Source organism: Oryctolagus cuniculus, chromosome 19, assembly GCF_051225735.1.
Source record: "Oryctolagus cuniculus isolate XC-2025 breed Fujian yellow rabbit chromosome 19, ASM5122573v1, whole genome shotgun sequence".
In the NCBI taxonomy this organism is placed as follows: Eukaryota; Metazoa; Chordata; class Mammalia; order Lagomorpha; family Leporidae; genus Oryctolagus; species Oryctolagus cuniculus.
The window spans coordinates 42,218,767-42,238,525 of NC_142885.1; the positions used below are offsets into that span (position 1 = coordinate 42,218,767).

A 19,759-nucleotide genomic window follows, 5' to 3' on the forward strand; every position below is an offset into this window, starting at 1 on the left:
TGTACCGCGGACTGCGGCCATGGTCCCTGGCCCAGCCAGAGCACTGAAGAAATGGGTGCAGGGCTGAGGCAGAGGCAGGCGCAGGCTGCGGCTGGGCATTCACTCTGAATTCAGCTAAGGTGACCGACACACAGCACCGCACACTGTCGCGTCCCTCGACCAGCAAGGAAGACACGACCCGAACTCTTCTTCCAGCAGTTTATTCAGGAACCTTGAACAAGCTTCTTCTTCCGCCTCCTTCCCTCTCCCATCCCTCTTATAGCCATCAGCACACCAATCAAAAGCAGCCAAGTGGCAAGCATTGATTGGTACAGCAATGCGGAAGCTGGAAGGGAGCTCAGACATCTCCTTATTAGGAGATGTTTGTTTCTCGCCAGTCCTTCCGGGGGAAAGGAGCCGGCGCCATCTTTAGGGCGCCGTGCAATGGCTCCCCACAGTTCCCCCTTTTTGTTTTAGAACCAGGCATCTAAGGATTACAGGAGAAGGTAGAGGTCTGTCCCCCACTGCCAGGCATCCACCTGGAACAGCATCCTTTTCGCGGGGGTGGGATCTGGGATGCCAACCCACATGCAGACAGACTTGCCTTCCAGAGAACGTAATGGCTCGTTCTCTCTGCAGTGCTTTGCCTCGCACCCTGCACCCATGCCTAGCATTCAAGGAAGGCCAGCCATGCTTGCGGCGATTGTCCAGCCTCAAGGGCATAAAAGGCTTGAGCTATCATGGCCAATTCCCGCCAATGAGCTGTCCTCATCCTGCACAAACACCACAGGCAAAATAACACAACAAGTAACAGCAACCCGTCAAAGCTCCAAGTCCCACCCACTCCTTCAGGTTGGAGACGGCTGTGCGGATCCAGGATGACAATCCAGATGCGAAGGAGACATCCACACGTGTGGAGTTGATGGTGACCACGGCAAGGCACAGTTGCTTCAAGGTGTAGTCAAATTCTGCGGACCAATTCTGCAAGAGCATCTGAGACAACTGTTTAGAGTAGTTTGCTGCCTGAGTCATGTTATCGTACTGAACAGAGGTCACACACAACCCTGAAAATTTCCACTCACATCCTAGCTGAGCAAGCTGCCAGAGAGTATCCACCTGCTCCTGTACCAAATCCACACGCCGATTAACAATCATCAAGCCTCCCTTTATATGTACATTTAAGGATGTCTGAGTATCCAAAGCAGCAGCCACGGAGGCCGTTAAATTATTCAGGGTATTAGCAGTTTGAACTGTCCCTGTGAGCACTATAGCAGCTGTTGTAGCGCCCACAGCTGCAATGGAAATGGCGGTTATAACGGCTGCAGTAACGATCCCAATCAGCAATGTTATAATGAAGATCAAGGGGCTGCTTTGTGACATTGTCTGTTTGCCGCACCAGTCGCTCAGGTAACCATTGAGAATATAGAAACATGTCCACGTCCCCATATTAAAACAGGGTCAGGTCCATACCATTGAGCAGTTAGAGGGTCTTTCCACTTCACATAGACTTGTTGTCTTTTGGTTTCAGGATGCCAGTGACGATCAGCTGCAGTTTTCCCTTGATTATCCAGTATTAGAAAATTTAAAATGAAAAGAGCATGTGATAGCCATTTTTGTGGGGAATATGCCATGGTCCCGTATTCCCCCTTTTTTATTTTTTGTAAATAATTTTTTAATGTGGCATGTGCTCGTTCCACAATACCTTGTCCCTGGGGATTATAAGGAATCCCGGTGATGAGAGATGTGGAAGTTAGTACAGAAGTGCTTAAAAGAGTTGGAAGCATATGCTGGGCCATTATTAGTTTTTATCTGTATAGGGGTTCCTAGAACAGCAAAGGCCTGAAGGCAATGAGAGATGTTTGGCAGCCTCGCTGCATTGTGGGGTGGCAAAAACAAAACCTGAACATGTATCTAAAGAAACATGTATGTATTTTAGTTTACCAAATTCAGAAAAATGGGTAACATCCATCTGCCAAAGCTTAAGGTTTGGACATTGAGGTGATGCAAATCATGACCATGGGATGCTTCTTAGACTTTGTCAGTCTTTCTTTAAAGGATCTGGCTTCTGAGCCAGAGACTGGAGCAGCTAGAAAGAAACACGTTTATAGCTGAAGTTTAGCATCATTTCACATCTTGGCACCACTTTTAATCTAAACAGCCCAATTGGTTATTATCTCTGCAAGATGAGAGATATATCTTTTGACATCTCCAGGGGCCCTCTGGAGATACCAAAAGTCCAGAGAATTTAGAACTTTGATTTTCAGAAAGTCTGTTAAAGGTGCCAAGAGAACTTAGAGTATCTGGTCAAAATAGAATTCCTTAACATTTAGTCAGGGTGATTTTAACACTTTTAGACCAGATCTGATCATAATATTTAACATAACTTTTTAAGACTTAATACTTTTTATCAATCATAACTTAACAGACAGTAGAGTACACATTTACTTGGCAGAACATGAATTTTTAGGTAAACCAGAAATACAAAAACCTTGAACATAAGAGTTAGCACATGAAATTATCACATAACTCAGAACTATTTAACAGAGTTAAAAAGAGCTTACACGACCTAACTTTAGAAATGGCAGAGTAACTGATTAAGCAGACACTGTTAAAAAGAGACGTTACAGTTTTTGCAACAACAGATTTTAAGATTTACAATTGAGACCATTTCCAGATAATCAATAACATTAGTACACGTTTTAAAAAATCCCACTGTTATAACAGAAGATCAGACTTCAACTTTAGGTTAGTGTAATTTTGGCACCAACATTTAACTTATAGAAAACTCTGTAAACAATGTTTTAAAATCATAAACGTTTTACAACTTTTCATGACTTGCTCACACCCTCTGAAACTTTATACCTGTAGTTACTTTTACAGTCTTGAATTATCATGTATGGACAACCTATGAGAATACATGCTGGCAAACTTAAAAGTCTCTCTTATCAAATTTAAGATGTTAAAAGTACACATAATACATTTTCCATATTTTACTTAGCACCGATGCCTGGATAACTTAAAACACTGAGCTATTAATGAATACCACACCATTATCTGAATTAAAAGTCAAAATTACATTTCCATGCTTTTAAGTAACATAAGGATAACACCACTTGGGCAGCAACGGTCACTAGTGCGTATTTACAACTTTGAAAAGATCTTCATCCTTAAGAGAAACAAGTTTAAAGCATATCAAAGACATGTAAATGTAAAACTGAGCAAGTGAACCAAAGGGCGTTTGCATTAACCCAATTTTCTGAACCAATCTGTATTGGCTTACTTGAGTTAACAACATAAAGGCTTGTATACACAGAATTTACTCTCATTTTTATAAGACTACTTTAGCTGAAAAGCAAAAACATGAATACAACATAGATTTGACATCATTTACTACATTTTAATACACTTTGTATAATTTGAATTGACTCAAACAGCTGTTACTTTAACAAATTTAGAGTCCCATCCTTTGAGAGTTCCAGGGATCCGACTGGAAGCCCCAAAGTTGAAAGACTCGGTTTAGAATTTAAACTATCAGAGAGTCAAACCATTTTAGTCAAAAATTAGTACGTTTAACCAAGGCTGTGGACTAGATCTGATCAAAGTTAGGTACTCACTCAAACATTAAAGATATAACGTAAACAGCTTCATGGTGCAGTTTTTCCAATCAAGACTCATACTGGCAATAGAAAAATGCGAAACCTTCAAGACACATGAAAATTCTCATTAGATAAGTTAGCTACAGCAGCACAGAAAAGAATTATCAGCGTATGAGCCCATTGCTTAAGTTTTTATTAACTGTAAAGAGAAAAACCCATCAAGTTGGAAAGGGTTATCAAATTAAGACTTTTCTCTAGGTCAAGATACCTGTGGAATTTTTCCTCTCTTTCTCCTGGCCTGTTGCATCTCCCTTTTTGTTTTAAAAGATATTCTTTCAGTGTGCGGTGTGCTCGCTCAATTATGCCCTGGCCCTGAGGATTGTACGGCAATCCATGGACAAGTTGAACCTCCATTTTTTGGCAAAAGGTGGTAAAGGTTTGAGATGTATATCAGTTTTTATCACCTGGGGTCTCCCCCAGGCGGCCCATGCATCCAGACAATGAGCAGTCACCTGACATTAGGGATACAATTGGGCTAGAAGGTTTAATCAGTCCTGTGGTTTCCAATATCTTTAATGCGTTCACCACATATAAGGAATCTGACAACAACTGGTAATGGCTCAGCAGCTGTAATTTTTGGAAATCCTCATTTGCCGATTCAATTCCCGTACTTGCTTTATACCAGACTCTTTGTTATCGCCACACTCTTCAGACTCACTGCTGCTTTCTGAGTTACTTTCTGCACTAGTACTACTTACTGAGGAGGGGCTGTGCAACTCGGAAAGATCGGGGTACAGTTTTTTCCTAGTTCTTTTCTGACTCTCCTTCAAAGTTTTCCCTTTTTCACTGGCAGCTCTCTCGGAGCGCTCTTCCTGAAGCTCCTCCAAGGCAGCTTGACCGCTCAGAATAGTTTCACTACACTGCTCATCCTCGAGGCATGCTCGCACTAACTTCCATATTGGTCTCACTCCCCTTTCGAGATTACCCTGTTCAAATGCAAAATCCAAATCCCTGCCTAGTTTGTCCCATGAAGGGATAGTAAGGCTTCCCGAAACCCCATACCAGGGTGCAATGGTATCGCAGTTACGTAAAAACCTATGCAATGTACTAGGCTTAAGTTTCAAACCGTTTTCTCAAAGCAGCGCATTCAGCGCCAGAAAAATTGTCAAAAATTGTACTCTTTCCCTGGCCACGGGTCAGAGCTCCTTCTGCTTTTGTCACAGAACTTCCTCTGCTTTAATCGCAGAGCTATCCTCCCGCTATTGTCGCAGGACTTCCCGCTCTTATCGCGGATCCCCACCTTATTTTCCTGGGGGACTTACCAGCGCTGCCCTGACTGCAGGAAGTTCTGAGTTCGCGTTTGAGATGGTTCCCCGTACGGGCCACCAGTTGTCGCGTCCCTCGACCAGCAAGGAAGACACGACCCGAACTCTTCTTCCAGCAGTTTATTCAGGAACCTTGAACAAGCTTCTTCTTCCGCCTCCTTCCCTCTCCCATCCCTCTTATAGCCATCAGCACACCAATCAAAAGCAGCCAAGTGGCAAGCATTGATTGGTACAGCAATGCGGAAGCTGGAAGGGAGCTCAGACATCTCCTTATTAGGAGATGTTTGTTTCTCGCCAGTCCTTCCGGGGGAAAGGAGCCGGCGCCATCTTTAGGGCGCCGTGCAATGGCTCCCCACAGCACACACGAACCCCGAGCCTGCCTGCCCTACAGTGCCTCCCCGGCCGGGGCCCCCTCCCACCTACTCCTTCCACCCGGCAGCCTCCAGCCAGGATGGCGTTCGCTTTCTTCTCATTCCTGCATGGCCTTGGGGCCTTTGCCCTTGCTCTGGACTTGGGGTGGAACCCAGTGACCTCGTTTTGCCCAGGCTGCTCCTTCTCTCCTGTCAAACCTCAGGTCAGATATCGCCATGTTAGGTTAGATGATCACAAATTGTAGGAGCTAAAAACCGGCTCCATTTCTCCTAGCCCTGTGGGTCCCAAGTCCCGCAGGCTTGGCTGAGTAGGCTCTTTAGCCTGGGCTCGTATCTGGAGTTCACATGCAGGCTCACCCAGGTTATCAGCAGAATTCAGCTGGGTTTGGCCAGAGCGGCCGGGGTTTCTCTCTCTCTCTCTCTCTCTCTCTCTCTCTCTCTCTCTCTTTCTCTTTCTCTTTCTCTTTCTCTTTCTCTTTCTCTTTCCTTCCTTCAATTTGTTTATTTGTTTGAAAGACAGAGTTACAGAAAAGCAGAGGCAGAGAGAGAGAATCTTCCATCCATTGATTCACTTCCCAAATGGCTGCAATGACCGGAGCTGCGCCAATCCGAAGCCAGAAGCAGGAGCTTCTTCCAGGTCTCCCACACAGGTGCAGGGGCCTAAGCACTTGGGCCATATTCCACTGCTTTCCCAGGCCACAGCAGAGAGCTGGATCAGAAGTGGAGCAGCCGGGACTTGAACCAGCGCCCATATGGGATGCTGGCACTGCAGGCGGCTTTACCTGCTACGCCATAACACCAGCGCCAAGGTCGCTTTCTTTGCTTGCCATGGGCCACCTCCACTCCTTTGCTGGGGTTCCTGACGTCACAGCCGGCAGCGCCATCAAGCCCTTGCCCTACTCCACTTTTCTCTGCCTTCCCATTCTGCCTGTGTTGCCTGTTGCTGGCTGGAGAAACCTCTGGTTTCGTTTTGCTTTTGAAAGATTATTTATTTATTTGTTTGTTTATTTGAAAGGAAGAGTGACAGGGCCGGCGCTGTGGTGTAGTAGGCTAGGCCTCTGCCTGTGGTGCCAGCATTCCATATGGGTGCCAGTTCATGTCCCCGCAGCTGCTCCTCTTCCAATCCAGCTCTCTGCCTATGGAAGTGGAAGATGGATCAAATGCTTGGGGCCCTGCACCCACGGAGGAGACCTGGAAGAAGCTCCTGGCTCCTGCCTTCAGATCAGCCCAGCTCCAGCAGTTGCGGCCATTTGGGGAGTGAACCAGTGGAAGGAAGACCTTTCTCTCTGTCTCTCCCTCTCTTTCTGTAACTACCTCTCAAATAAATAAAATCTTACAAGAGAGGAAGGGAGGGAGGGAGAGAGAGAAAATATCTTCCAAATGTCCACAACAGCTGGGGTTGCACCAGACCGAAGCCAGGAGCCTGGAACTCCATCCGGGTCTCCCACATGGGTGCAGAGGCCATCCTCTACTGCTCTCTCAGGCACATTAGCAGGGAGCTGGGTAGGAAGTGGAGCAGCCGGGACTCGAACCGGTGTCCATGTGGGATGCCGTTGTCAGTGTTGCAGATGGTGGCTTAACTAGCTGTGCCATAATGCTGGTCCCCAAATATGCATCTTTTTATTGGTTTTGGCAGGGGGAGAGAGAGAGAGAGACCTCCAGCCAGTCTACTTGTTCACTCCTCACATGCCTAAATGTCTGGGATTGGGCTGGGCTGGGCTGGGCATGGCAGAAGCTGGAAGCTGAGAACTCTGTCCAGGTCTCCCTTGTGGGTGGCAGAGACCCAAGTTCTTGAGCCATCATCACTGCTTCCCAGGAGTCAGGAGCCAGAGCTGGGCAGTGAACAACCTAGGCACTCCAATACGGGATGCGGGTATCTTAAACACCAGGCTCGTGTTGGCTTTCAATTCCATTTTCCACAAACTTTGTGAAGTCTCTTGTACGATGGCAAAAGGGACTTTGAGAATGTGATTAAGGTAAGGAGGAGCTGAGGATGGGGAAGAGATCCCTGCCTTATCCAGATGGGCCCAGTGTGATCACAGGGGTCCTTGGAAGAGAGAGACTGGAGAAATAAGAATCAGAGAGGGTTGGGGCCGGCGCTGTGGCGTAGCAGGTAAAGCCGCCACCTGCAGTGCCGGCATCCCATATGGGATGGCTCCACTTCCAATCCAGCTCTCCGCTATGGCCTGGGAAAGCAGTAGAAGATGGCCCAAAGCCTTGGGCTCCTGCATCCGCATGGGAGACCCAGAAGAAGCTCCTAGATCCTGACTTCGGATTGGCTCAGCTCCAGCCGTTGCAGCCAACTGGGGAATGAACCAGTGGATGGAAGATCTCTCTCTCTCTCTCTCTCTCTCTCATCTCTCTATCTCTCTCTCTCTATCTCTTTCTCTCTCCTCCTCTCTCTAACTCTAACTTTCAAATAAATGAATATTTTTTTTTGACAGGCAGAGTGGACAGGGAGAGAGAGACAGAGACAGAGAGAAAGGTCTTCCTTTGCCGTTGGTTCACCCTCCAATGGCTGCCGCGGACGGCGAATCGTGCTTATCCGAAGGCAGGAGCCAGGTGCTTCTCCTGGTCTCCCATGTGGGTGCAGGGCCCAAGGACTTAGGCCATCCTCCACTGCACTCCCGGGCCACAGCAGAGAGCTGGACTGGAAGAGGGGCAACAGGGACAGAATCCGGCGCCCCGACCGGGACTAGAACCCGGGGTGCCGGTGCCGCAGGCAGAGGATTAGCCTATTGAGCCGTGGCGCCGGCCTCAAATAAATAATCTTTTTAAAAAAAGAGTCAGAGAGGGCAGCTGACGATGGCCTCAGAGACTGGATGGATGCGATTTCCAACGGAGGATGGGGCCAGCAGCCAAGCAACACAGGCAGCCAGCAGGTGCTGGAAAAAGCAAGGAGACAGATTCCCCATCAGAGCCCCCAGTAGGGACCAGCCTGCCGACACCCTAACTTCAGCTCTGTGAAACTGATTTTGGACTTCTGGCCTCTAAGACTATAAGAGGACAAATGCGTGTTGTTTTAAGCCACTAGATGTGTGATCATTGTCACGTCATTGTAGGGAACTAATACAGCTGTGAAGAATTCACATCCAGTGGTATCCGTTCTCTCCTCTTCCAGAGAAGAACTTTTCTTTTAAAGATTTTTTTTTCTTATTTGAAAGCAGAGTAGAAAGAGAGAGAGAGAGCACTTTCATCCACTGCTTCACTTCCCAGATAGCCTCCATGGCATGGTCCCAGCTGGGCCAGGCTGAAGCCAGGAATTGAGAACTCCATCTGGGTGCCCGCAATCCTTGGGCCATCTTCTGAAGCCCTCCCAGGTGCATCAGCAGGGAACCAAATCAAAAGTGGAGCCAGGACTCGAACCAGAACTCACATGGGATGCCGGCATGGCAGGCAGTACCTTAACCCACTGCAGCCACAATACCAGTAAAACCCTCAGGATTAAGCTATGTTTCTGGAGGCAGGTGTGGTGGCATAGCAGGTGCAGCTGTCACTTGGAACAACTGCAGCCCATACCTGAGTGCCTGGGACCAGTCCTGCCTCTGCTCCTGCTTCCAGTCCAGCTTCCTGCTCATGTGCCTACTGGGCAGCAGAATGATGGCACAGGTATTGAGTCTTGCCACCTATATGGGAGACCCGGGCAGAGTTCCTGGCTCCTGCCTTCAGCCTGGCCCAGCCTTGACTATTGCTGGGATTTGGGGAGTGAACCAGTGGATGGAAGATCGATCGATCGATCTATCTATCTATCTATCTATCTATCTATCTCCCTCACTGTTGCTGTGCCTTCCAAATAAATAAAAATGAATAAACTTTTAAAAAATATTCTATTCTCAGCAACCCTTTCAGCTGGCTGTGGCCATGTGACTAAATTCTTCCTACCAGGCTGAAAGCAGAAAGGATGTATACTTCTGAGTCATGTCATTTAGGAGAAAGGGCATCTCTTCTTTTTCCTATCTTTGGAAGACCCAGGCTGAGGCCGGCATTGAGGCAAAGTGGGTAGATGGCGCTGGCACCCCATATGGGTCCCAGTTCAAGTCCAGGCTGCTCCACTTCTGATTCCAGCATATATATATATATATACACACACACACACATATACATATATATGTATATATATATTCAATTTATTTGAAATGCAGAATTACAGAGAGAGACAGAGATCTTCCACCCACTGGCTCACTCCCCAAATGGCCACAATAGCTGGAGCTGGGCCCATTCGAATCCAAGAGCCAGGAGCTTCTTCAGGGTCTCCCACAGGGAGACATGCACTTGGCCATGTTCAGCTTTTCCAAGACCATTAGTAGGGAACTGGTCCGGAAGTGGAGTAGCCAGGACTCGAACCGGCATTCATATGGGATGCTGGTGTTACAGGTGGTGGCTTAACCCACCACATCACAATGCTGCCCCCTGCCATGAGTTTTTAAGCAGAAATGGAAGAGACTATAGAAACTCCAGGCAAGCGAGCCATACTTTTTCACCAGTAAAAGATCCTACCGAGAAGGCCCTTGAGCAACAAAGTTAAATTAAAACTCATCCTGTGGCAAGGGCCTTATTAAGTGTGGCTGTTATGCGTGTTGTAAAAACCTCGCAACTGATCACCGGAGTTCCCAGTACATTTCTTTCCATTAGTCAAGATGATTCAGAGGGAGGACATTAGGAGTGGAGCTCTCCCAAGAGAGAGGGCTGCCATTGAGTCTGAAGAGAGGCATGAGAGGCAGGACTGGAAAGAACTGGAGGGGGGTCGCTGTGGCACAACAGGGTAAAGCCACAGCCTGTGGCGCCAGCATCCCATGTGGGCGCCGGTTCGAGTCCTGGCTGCTCCACTTCCGATCCAGCTCTCAGCTATGGCCTGGCAAAGCACTGGAAGAATTTCCAAGTGCTTGGGCCCCTGCACACACGTGGGAGACCCGGAAGAAGCTCCTGGCTCCTGGCTTCAGATTGGCTCAGCTTCAGATTGGCTCAGCTCCAGCCACTGCGACCATTTGGGGAGTGAACCAGCGGATGGAAGACCTCTCTCTCCCTCTCTGCTTCTCCTTCTCTGTGTGTAACTCTGACTTATAACATATATATACATATATGGATGCAGCTATCGGCCCTTGGAACTGAGTGGAATCAAATAGACAAACCAAATATCAAAGAAATTGTACTGCTCCTCCCTCACATTCCCCCTACGCCCAGCCAAAGCCACCAGCTCTTGAGTGTTCAAACCTTGGGTCCTCAAATGGCTATAGGCATGAAGGAGACAGAGAAAGCGACTCCACTTCACAAAGTCATAGCCTCCAATGGCCCCTCAAATGTGGCCAAGGAGACCAAACGGAAAAGGATGGTCCAGTCTCAGGGCAGGGCAGGGCCACGGGGACAAATGAACCAGGGGATTCTTCCCTGGGGGTGGGTCAGTTCTCAGGGAGCGCTGGGGGTCCTGTCCAACATCTTCCCGGCAGGATGTCTCAGGTGCTGGGGACCAGGGTCAGACTTTAGGTGCTTGAGATGCCCACAGCCCATGTCGGAGTGCTGGCATCAAGTTCTACCTCTGCTTCCAATCCAGCTCTGGTTCATGTGCACCCCAGGAGGCAGCAGACGATGGCCCAAGTTTTTGAGCCCCCCACCCCGGGCTCCTGGCCTTGGTCTGGCCCAGCCATTGCTGTTGTAGGCATTTGGGGAATAATTCAGAGGATGGAAGAGAGCTCTCTCTCTCCCTTCCTTCCTCCCTCCCTCCCTCCCTCCCTCCCTCCCTCCCTTTCACATAAAATGAAGATAAGTTTAAAAAAAATTTTTTTAATATTTAATTTATTCATTTGAGAAGCAGAGCTACTGAGAGAGAAAGAGGGAGAGAGAGAGAGAAAGGCCTGTCTTCTGGTTCACTCCCCAAGTAGCCACAATGGCTGCAGCTGGACCAATCTTAAGCCAGGAGCCAGGAGCTTCCTCCAGGTCTCCCACGTGGGTGTAGGGGCTCAAGGACTTGGGCCATCCTCCACTGCTTTCCCAGGCCACAGCAGAGAGCTGGATCAGAAGAGGAGCAGGAGCTAATGCTTTTGGTGCAGCAGGTTAAATCCCGGCCTACACTGCTAGCAATCCATATGCCAGCTCAGCTCTGGCATTGTGGGCATTTGGATAGTGAACCAGCAGATGCAAGATCTCTCTCTTTCTCATAGGAACTTGTCAAATGTACCCGACAGCAGTGAAAGAAAGCTACTGATATTCTCTTTCCCTGATTATTTGCCAAAAGTCCCCATGCCCATGACTGCTCATTATTATTTTCATAGCTGTTTCCAGCTGCGGTTTAACCACTCCACAGTGAGTCACCATCTCTCCAACTCCAGGGAGAGCCTTCTGGCCAGCTCAAGGCCATTGCCGCACAGTGCAGGCTTTCCTTTTCCTTTTATTTTTTTTAATATTTATTTATTTTACTTGAAAATCAGAGTTACAAAGAGAGAGGAGAGGCAGAGAGAGTGAGAGAGAGAGAGAGCGCGCGGTCTTCCATCCACTGGTTCACTCCCCAATTGGCCACAACGGCCAAAGCTGTGCCGATCCAAAGCCAGGAGCCAGGAGCTTCTTCCTGGTCTCCTACATGGCTGCAGGGGCCCAAGGACTTGGGCCATCCTCTGCTGCTTTCCTAGGCCATAGCAGAGAGCTAGATTGGAAGCGGAGCAGCTGGGACTCGAACTGGCGCCCTTATGGGATGCTGGCACTGCACGAGGCGGCCTTACCTGCTATGCCACAGCACCAGCCCCCTCCCCCCTTTTTAAGTTGTAGCAGCCCTCTACATCTGCGTACTAATTCTGCAGCAGTTTGCTAAAAGTAATTACGACTGTAACAACCTCCGCGTATCAGTAAGTCAGGACACGCCAGGGCCCTTCCCAGGTGGGCTGCAACCCAGCTTCCTGCCGTTTTTCCTCCCAGGTTCCAGGCTGAGAGAGAAGCCGAGATCTGGAAACTGCCAGGAGGCTCACGACACAGGGATAGGGGAAGGGAAGCTGCCAGACCTCTGCGTGGGGGTGCGAGCTTCCGTTTGGAAGTGAGAACTTTGCTCGGCTCCCCACATTCCATCGGCCAAAGCCAAGTCCACCAGCCAAGCTTCCTGCACGCTCCGGGCGTGAAGTGGAAGTGTAATCCTCCCGTTTGCGGGGGTGGGGGACGGGTAAGAGGACAAGAAGTATCTGGAACCTTCCTAGCATCACCACAGGGCGTAGCAGAGCTGTCAGCCACACAGCTCTTCTCCTTCGCCCTGTGCACACCCCCTTCGCCTCGCCGTCCTGTCCCCTGTCCGCCACACACCTCAGCCAAGTCTGAGTCAAAAAGGGCACCCAATTCATCCCCAGGCAGAACACTGTAGCCTGAACTGACAAGCAGACTAGACCGATTCCTTTGCTGGGGAATCGGAGCCGTGAAATACTGACAGCTGCAGGGTGTGGTGCAAGGTGGACTTGGAAAAGTCCCATCTAACCCAGCCTGCTCCTTGAGTTAGGCTGTGGGCCGCCCGCCCAGCCACGATTCAGTGCTCAGCCTACCCGCACGGAGGTCAGTGTTCCACGGGAAGGGGTGGCGGCCACAGGGGAGCCTCTGAAATCTCCCGTGTGCATTCCGCTTGTCAACCTGCCTGCCATTTCTGTCCCAAACTTGTGACACCTGTTCAGAACCCTCCCCCGGGTCCCCAGAGCGCACAGTGAAAGTTCAAACTACTGAGCACCTGGCCTTGCAGCCACCTTTATCCGGCAAGTTCTGGGTGACCTGGGAGGTGGCACTGTCCAGCATGGCCAGGAAGGTACAGGTAGCACAGGGACACTCGGCTGCCACGCACGTGGTGTAGTGGCTGTCCAAGCTTTCTATGGGATCCCGGGAGCAGGTGCCGCGCGTCTCGCGGTTTTACTTTGAAGGCAGAGAGCTGAGAGGGTGGACAGAAGCGGACCACAGGACAGGATCCCGCTGCAGACGCATCCGCAGGACAGAGAAGCCCAGAGGCCCCCCAGGCTCCGCCCACACCACCTCCCAGGCTCTTAACTCCGGGTAGGGCGGTCCCTCTCCCAAAACCAATCCCTACAGGCCAATCCCGAGCTCCTCCAAGACATTCACGCCCGCCGACCAATTCCAGCTCCAACCAAGCCCCGCCTCAGCCACGCCCCACTCACCGCCGGCGGAGCCGCCCCAATCTTGGGTCTGCAGCCAGCGCCGTGCACCGCCACACCCGGCCGCCGGGGGACGCTGCTGGCGGCACCCCAGTCGCGGACCCGAGGCGGAGCGGGCAGGGCTCTGCCAGTCCCGGGCCGCCCATGGGTGGATCCCGCCCCTCCCCAGCCCAGGTCCTGGGCGGTCCAGGAGTGCACAGCGGACACCACCAGCCCTGCCGCCAGGTGGCAGGAGCAGCAGCGGGCAATGTGGTGAAAGGAAAGGGCCTGGGCGGCTCCACTGCAGCCAGACAGGGGCCAGGAGTGGGCTTAGCCCTGAAACCAGGTGGAGCCAATCCCATCCAGAAATTAGGCATCACAACTAGGAGCCCTTGGAAACTCAGCCTTAAAGAGACGGGAGCTCGGGGTCAGCGCTGTGGCATAGCGGGTTAAAGCCCCTGTTTGCAGTGCCGGCATCCCACATGGGCACTGGTTCGAGTCCCGGCTGCTCCACTTCTGATCCAGCTCTTTGCTATGGCCTGGGAAAGTAAAAAAAAGATGGCCCAAGATCTTGGGCCCTTACACCCGCGTGGGAGACCCGGAAGAAGCTCCTGGCTCCTGGCTTCGGATCTGCGCAGCTCTGGCCGTTGCAGCCAATTAGAGAGTGAACCAGCGGATGGAAAACTCTCTCTGCCTCTCCTCTCTCTGTGTAACTCGGCCTTTCAAATAAATAAATAAATCTTAAAAAAAAAAAAAAAATACAAGGAAACCAGGGCTCAGGTGCCTCTGCCTCTACCTGCCGCCTCCAGGTGCGCTGACCCGGGCTCACCGGCTCTGTTAGCTGAACTCTTCCATAAACAGCAGTGATTTCTTCTGATCACGAGACCTGGGGCTGGGGCCTCTGCCTGCCAGCCCCTTCCCTTCCTTCTTTAAATACCTGGCTCCTCCTCATGGCTTCAGGGCTAGGTGTTCAGCGGTCCTTTCCCAGGGAAAAAGCAGGAGTACCTCGCTGTGGGCACGGCACCTAGGGCAGCCTGACCTGGGCCTGTCTGGGCCTGGCCTGGCCCCAGGGGTGGCCAGCAGGTGGGGAGAGGCTGGGCCAGCTCGCCAGCAACAAGGGTCTCCAATCCAAGCTCGCTCGCTCGTTTTTCTCTCTTTTTAATTTTTTACAAAACCATGTGTCCCAGTCAAACAGGACAAGGCAGACCCTCCCTTGCCCAGGCACTGTAGCTCGAAGGGGAGGGGGGGGCCCACGGACGAGCAGCTGCTGGCCCAAGAAGAACCGCCTGCCACCGCTGTACAGGGGCCCGAGGGCGCCGGGTGGAGTGGGGGTCCTCACTGGGGGCTCTGTGCTGCAGGGAGACAAGGCCAGGACCTGGGTCCCTGGAGCTTCCGGTGCCTGCAAGGGAAGGAGGGGGAGGAGGGTCTGAGGGGAGGAGGGAAGGCTGGGGAGGGGGCGGGGCGGGGGCGGGGCCAGGCGGTCTCACCGAAAATGTACAACTCTAGCCCACCGCTATGGTCACGCCGATGATGACGGCCAGGATGAGGACCGTGACGGACACACAGATGGCAATGAGGACTTTCTTCTGTGGGAGACAAGAGGGTCAGGGACGACCGTGTGGGGCGCCTGCGCCCGGGGCGGGGCGGGGGGCTCACCTTCCTTGCTTTCTTCTGGTTCTCCAGGGCGATCTTGACGTGCTCCTGCCCGCGTTCCACGTAGTCCGCGGAGCTCAGGATGTTCTTCTCGATCCGGTTGATCATCTCCCCCTGCTCGCGGGACGAGGTGGCTCAGAGAGGGAGCGATGCCTGGGCACGGCGGGGCTGGGGACGGGGAGGCCAGCTGCGCCTTTGCCCACGCCACCCGGCAATGACTGACGCATCTCCCAGGCCCACGGAAACAAAACAAAAACTGCCCCCAACAGAGGCAGCTCCAGAAGTGACCCAGGCTCAGAATCTTGGGATGGTTCCGGGACCCCTTCTATCACGTGGGCCTATCTCCCCGCTTCCCTTGCCCCCATAAGGTGACATCCGAACGCCTGCAGAAGGCAAATTAAGAGCTTGTTTTCGGGGATCCAGTGCTGTGGTGTAGCGGGTCAACGCCCTGGCCTGAAGCTCTGGCATCCCATATGGGCACCGGATCCAAGTCCCGGCTGCTCCACTTCCAATCCAGCTCTCTGCTGTGGCCTGGGAAAGCAGAAGAGGCTCAAGTGCTTGGGACCCTGCACCTGCGTGGGAGACCTGGAAGAAGCTCCTGGCTCCTAGCTCCGGATCAGCTCTGCTCCAGCCGTTGTGGCCATTTGGGGAGTGAACCAGCATATGGAAGACCTCTCTCTCTCTCTCCCTCTCTCTGTCTTTGCCTCGCAAATAAATAAATAAATCTCTCTTTTTTTTTTTTTTAAAGAAAATAAGAGTTTATTTTGGTGCCCCAAATTTGGCATCCAAGCACAGATTTCTCCTAACGTGCATTGGCCAGTCACTTTTTGAAGATCCCTCCTATACATGATTTCAAGATTTTTTTTTTTGCACCCCAGAGAAACTTTCTCAATTCCATTTTCCATGCCTTCTTGCAAGCACCCCCCGTATGTGCAGGGGCGGCTTGTGGCCATGTGCTCCACGGGCTCATACCTTTTCCTTCAGATGGTGAACTCTGGCCCCTGAATTCAGCCATTCTTCCAGGCCTGTCTCCCGGCTGCTGTGCAGCCGCCCCTCCCCCAGCTCCTCCTGGCACCACCAGCCTGCAGGTCCTGCTGCTCCTCCTGAATGAGATGCCCTCCCCTGCCTCCCAGCGGCAGAAGCGGCACTGGCTACAGCACCACGGACGCCGGCTCCCCTAGGAGCTGCAGTAGCGCAGCAAAGCCAGGGCTGGGTACAAAGCCTTGGGGACAGCGGCTGAGAGGCGGAGGGGGGCTGGCGGTCACGGCCGGCCAGGGCTTCCGCCTGAGCAGCGTCTCCCATCCCGGGGAAGCTGCGTGGGCTCACCTGCATTTCCACCTCGGTAGCCAGGAAAGTGAAGATGTCATGGAGCTCACGGATGCTGCGTTCGAGCTGCTGGATCTCACTGTGCCGGGCGGAGATCTCATTGAGGGCCTGCCGGGTCACCTGGGTGTCCTTTAGGATCTGAGGGAGGGTGGGCGTGAGCAGACAGGTCACGGCGGCGCGGGGTGGGACACCAGCGGCAGGCCAGAGGGGGTTTCTCTGGGGCAGCCCCTTCATCAGGGACGAGGGTGATGGCCACTCACATTGGACACAAACACTTCGCTCTGCCCGCTGTCCAGCATCTGCTCCAGTTCCTCGTCGGACACCGCCCCAGCGTTGGCTGTGAAGGGAGAGGCCAGGCTCAGAGCTGGGGCAGGGGGTGACCTGACCCTGTGGACCGGGCGTCTGCAACTCACTGATCTTGAGTTGCCTCCGAATCCGCTCCACGTTCTTCTCCCGGTATTCGGACTGCATCGAGTTGCACTTGTTGATGAGTTCCACGAATTGCTGCGACAGCACCCCATGCTGAGGGTGGAGAGAGCACAGGCTGGGCACCCCGGGAAGGACCCCCGCCCCGCCTGGGCCTGGGCATCCCACTGCGCAGACGGCAGGAGCTTCTCCAAGCTGCCTGCGGCATCGGCCACCTTGGGATGACCTTGAAGGCGTCCCCATTTCTGTCCGAGGAAAAGGCAAGACCACTACGAGAGCCCAGGTGGCCTTAGGTGATCTGTCCCTGTCCCTGTCCCCTTTCGGACTTCCCCCTCTTCTGCCGAGGCCTCCCTCCTGTACAACACTCACCGCTCCCACCCTTAAGGTGCTACCTTGCCTCCCGCAACCCTCTCCATCCCTCTCCCGCGCCTGGCTCTTTTCTCCTTAACGCTTCCTCCGTCCTCACGCCCTTTGCTTATTCCCAGGTTCACTGCTCTATCTGAACAGCTCAGGGCTGGCGCACAGTCATCACTGAAGGCAGACCAGCCAAATGCCAGCCAGCGCGGCTGCGTCGACGGCAAGCGTGCTGTGCACGCATGCGCAGACGTCACCAGGCCGCTACATGCGACAGGTCTGTCTGGGCCTCTCACACCCATGGCCACCACAGGCAACCCCTTCAATGCCCCATCTGGAGCCTCTGTCCCACCTTATTCCTTCTCCTGAGGGCTCCACTCTGCTCATTCCTCCAAGACCCTCCCTGAGAGACACACCTGCTCTCCTGGCCAACAGCTGCCCCTCAACCATCTTCATTTTCCATCTGGGGTCTTTTTGAGCTCTGGGCCCAACCTACAACAACCCTGACCTCCGAGAACCCCCAAACCACTCCTCGCTGGGCGCCAGGGACAGCAGTCAGATGACCTGAAAACTCCTTACTAAGATGTCCCCGCCCAGGGCACTTCCTATTCCTGACTTCTCCAATTCTGCCTGCAGGCCGAGGATGGCCCAGTCACATAGGCAGGAAACTGACCGGGCACTTGTGACTTCTCCAACTCCTTCCCTGAAGAGCCATTAGCCACCGACGCCTGCATGAGTAATGTCTTTTTGTCCCCTACTCAACTCAAGCTCCCATCTTGGTTCCCGAGGAAACAGCCAAGGCTGGGTCACACCCTGGGGGACAGCAGCTCCTCATGGAGAGGAGAAGAAAGCAGGGGGTACAAGGGACTGGGAATTAGGACACCTGCGTTCTTGACCTTGAGTGAGAATCTTCTTCCACGCCTGTTTGCCCCTTTGGAGAATCATCGGGTTGGGGCCTGTGGTCTCCAAGGGCCTTGCCCTCAACAGACATCTGTCGTCTTGCGATTGATCAAACACTTAGGAAAATTCCCTGGTTCTAGGAGAAGCAAACCCACCTGAGTCTTTCTCATCCTTGTGTTGACCGAGTTATAATTCTCATCAGCTTCTTCCTTCTGGGGCTCGATGGCTGCGGGAAGACACAAGGCAGGAAGGGAGGAGGTAGGGGCGTGTTGACTCGTGATTTCTGGAAACCGGGGACCAGGGCACAAGAACAGGGTCCCTCCCCCAGCCACACAATGAGGAGGGACCTGTCTCCACGTGATTTGTAAGGGAAACACAGCTTCACTGTAAAATGACCCATGCTAAGCCTCTGACAGGAGAAAGTTTATTTCTCTTTGAATTCTATCAGTGAGCCCCCACAGGTACGCAGAACCCCATCTGCCTTTGCAAAGAACGCACGCTGGACAGGCACCAAGAACTACAGGACTCAACAGTTTCATCGTAAATAAAGGCACGGGCTGTGGAACACGGCGTGGAAGCCAACAGACAGATATATATATTTTTTTAAACACAGGCCTGCTGTGTGACCTACATATATCACTTGCCTCTCTGGGCCACACACTCTCCACTTATCCCAGGATCAGATCAGTAGGATCAGAGGAAGAATCTGCCCGCCTTCCTAGGAGCTCACCCTTGAGCTGCGTGCGGATCTCCCTTCCCAACTGTTTGATCTCGTCGCGCAGGTTCTGCAGGTCCTGTTTCATGCCTGAACAAGAAAAGACCACAACTTCCTGGGGGAGCCCCTGCCTCAGCAAACCACCCCGGGGCCACCACCTGCGTGGAACTACAACCCCCACAATCCCTCGGGTAGCGCATGCGTCCTGCGACCCGGGGTTTCACTCACTCTCCTCGGGAAGGGGCGTGGCCAGGATGGTGACCTGCTGCTTCTCCAGCTCCCGGACTTTATTCTCCAGCTTGACGATAGTCTGCCGAATTGTCCGGACCTGGGGAGGGCGACCGAGAGGGGCTGAAATTTGGGGCACTCCAGCCCGCGCTGGCCCTCAGTCCGCCCGCCCCCTCGCACGTCCAGGCTGCAGACCCCAGCCCCCTTACCTTCTGGAAGAACTCATCGTCCGGGCTCCCCAGCCGGGCCGTGCCCGGGTGCACCACCAGCGCGACCCGCTCCTTGTCCTCCTCGTCCGAGCTGTCATCCCCCTGCCAGGGCCACAGTCACTGGCACCACTTCCTCGCGGCGGCTCTCGCTCCCGAACGATCCACAGGCTTCCGGGACTTTCCTTCCTGGCCCCCAACCACCCCTCCCTACCCTGGGAGTCCTGCATTCCAGCCCGCCCGTCCATCCCCGACCCTGCTGTCCCGACATCTCACCTGCCTCAGCTCGTGGGTCCTGTCTCGCATGGCGGCCCGAGCTCCCTCCTCCCGGCGCCGGAGCCCCGAGGGCCTCAAGGTTCTAAGTTTGGAATTCCCGTACCCCACTTACACTGCGACACTCCCCTGCCTCGCCCCGCGGGCCCCAACGCCCCCACGAGCCGCCGGAGGCTCAGCCCCATGCACAAGCCACAGTCAAGGGCAAGCAGCCGACCTCCGGGACCCCCAAAGTTCCACAGGTTGGAATTCCCTTCTCTTGCCCCCCTCCTGCTCCCTGAGCCTCAGCCCCGCCCCTCTGA

The 19,759-nt window shown here is 52.9% G+C and overlaps 1 protein-coding gene and 1 long non-coding RNA gene across 2 annotated transcripts; both read right to left on the reverse strand.

The window, feature by feature from the left end:
• Positions 1–184: 184 nt before the first annotated feature.
• Positions 185–5,053, reverse strand: LOC127488857 (uncharacterized). The gene is made up of 2 exons (XR_016225855.1): positions 4,898–5,053; positions 185–3,678 (listed from the first exon to the last, which is right to left on the reverse strand). It is a non-coding gene; the product is annotated as an uncharacterized LOC127488857 (long non-coding RNA).
• Positions 5,054–14,518: 9,465 nt separating this feature from the next.
• Positions 14,519–19,757, reverse strand: STX4 (syntaxin 4). Its single transcript, XM_002721733.6, has 11 exons — positions 19,461–19,757; positions 19,188–19,289; positions 18,979–19,078; positions 18,766–18,840; positions 18,191–18,261; positions 16,769–16,877; positions 16,616–16,692; positions 16,356–16,493; positions 15,033–15,143; positions 14,864–14,962; positions 14,519–14,775 (listed from the first exon to the last, which is right to left on the reverse strand). Exons 1-10 carry the CDS (start codon positions 19,488–19,490, stop codon positions 14,879–14,881), a joined length of 897 nt encoding a protein of 298 aa, XP_002721779.1. The 5' UTR covers positions 19,491–19,757; the 3' UTR covers positions 14,519–14,775; positions 14,864–14,878.
• Between the last annotated feature and the right edge of the window lie 2 nt (positions 19,758–19,759).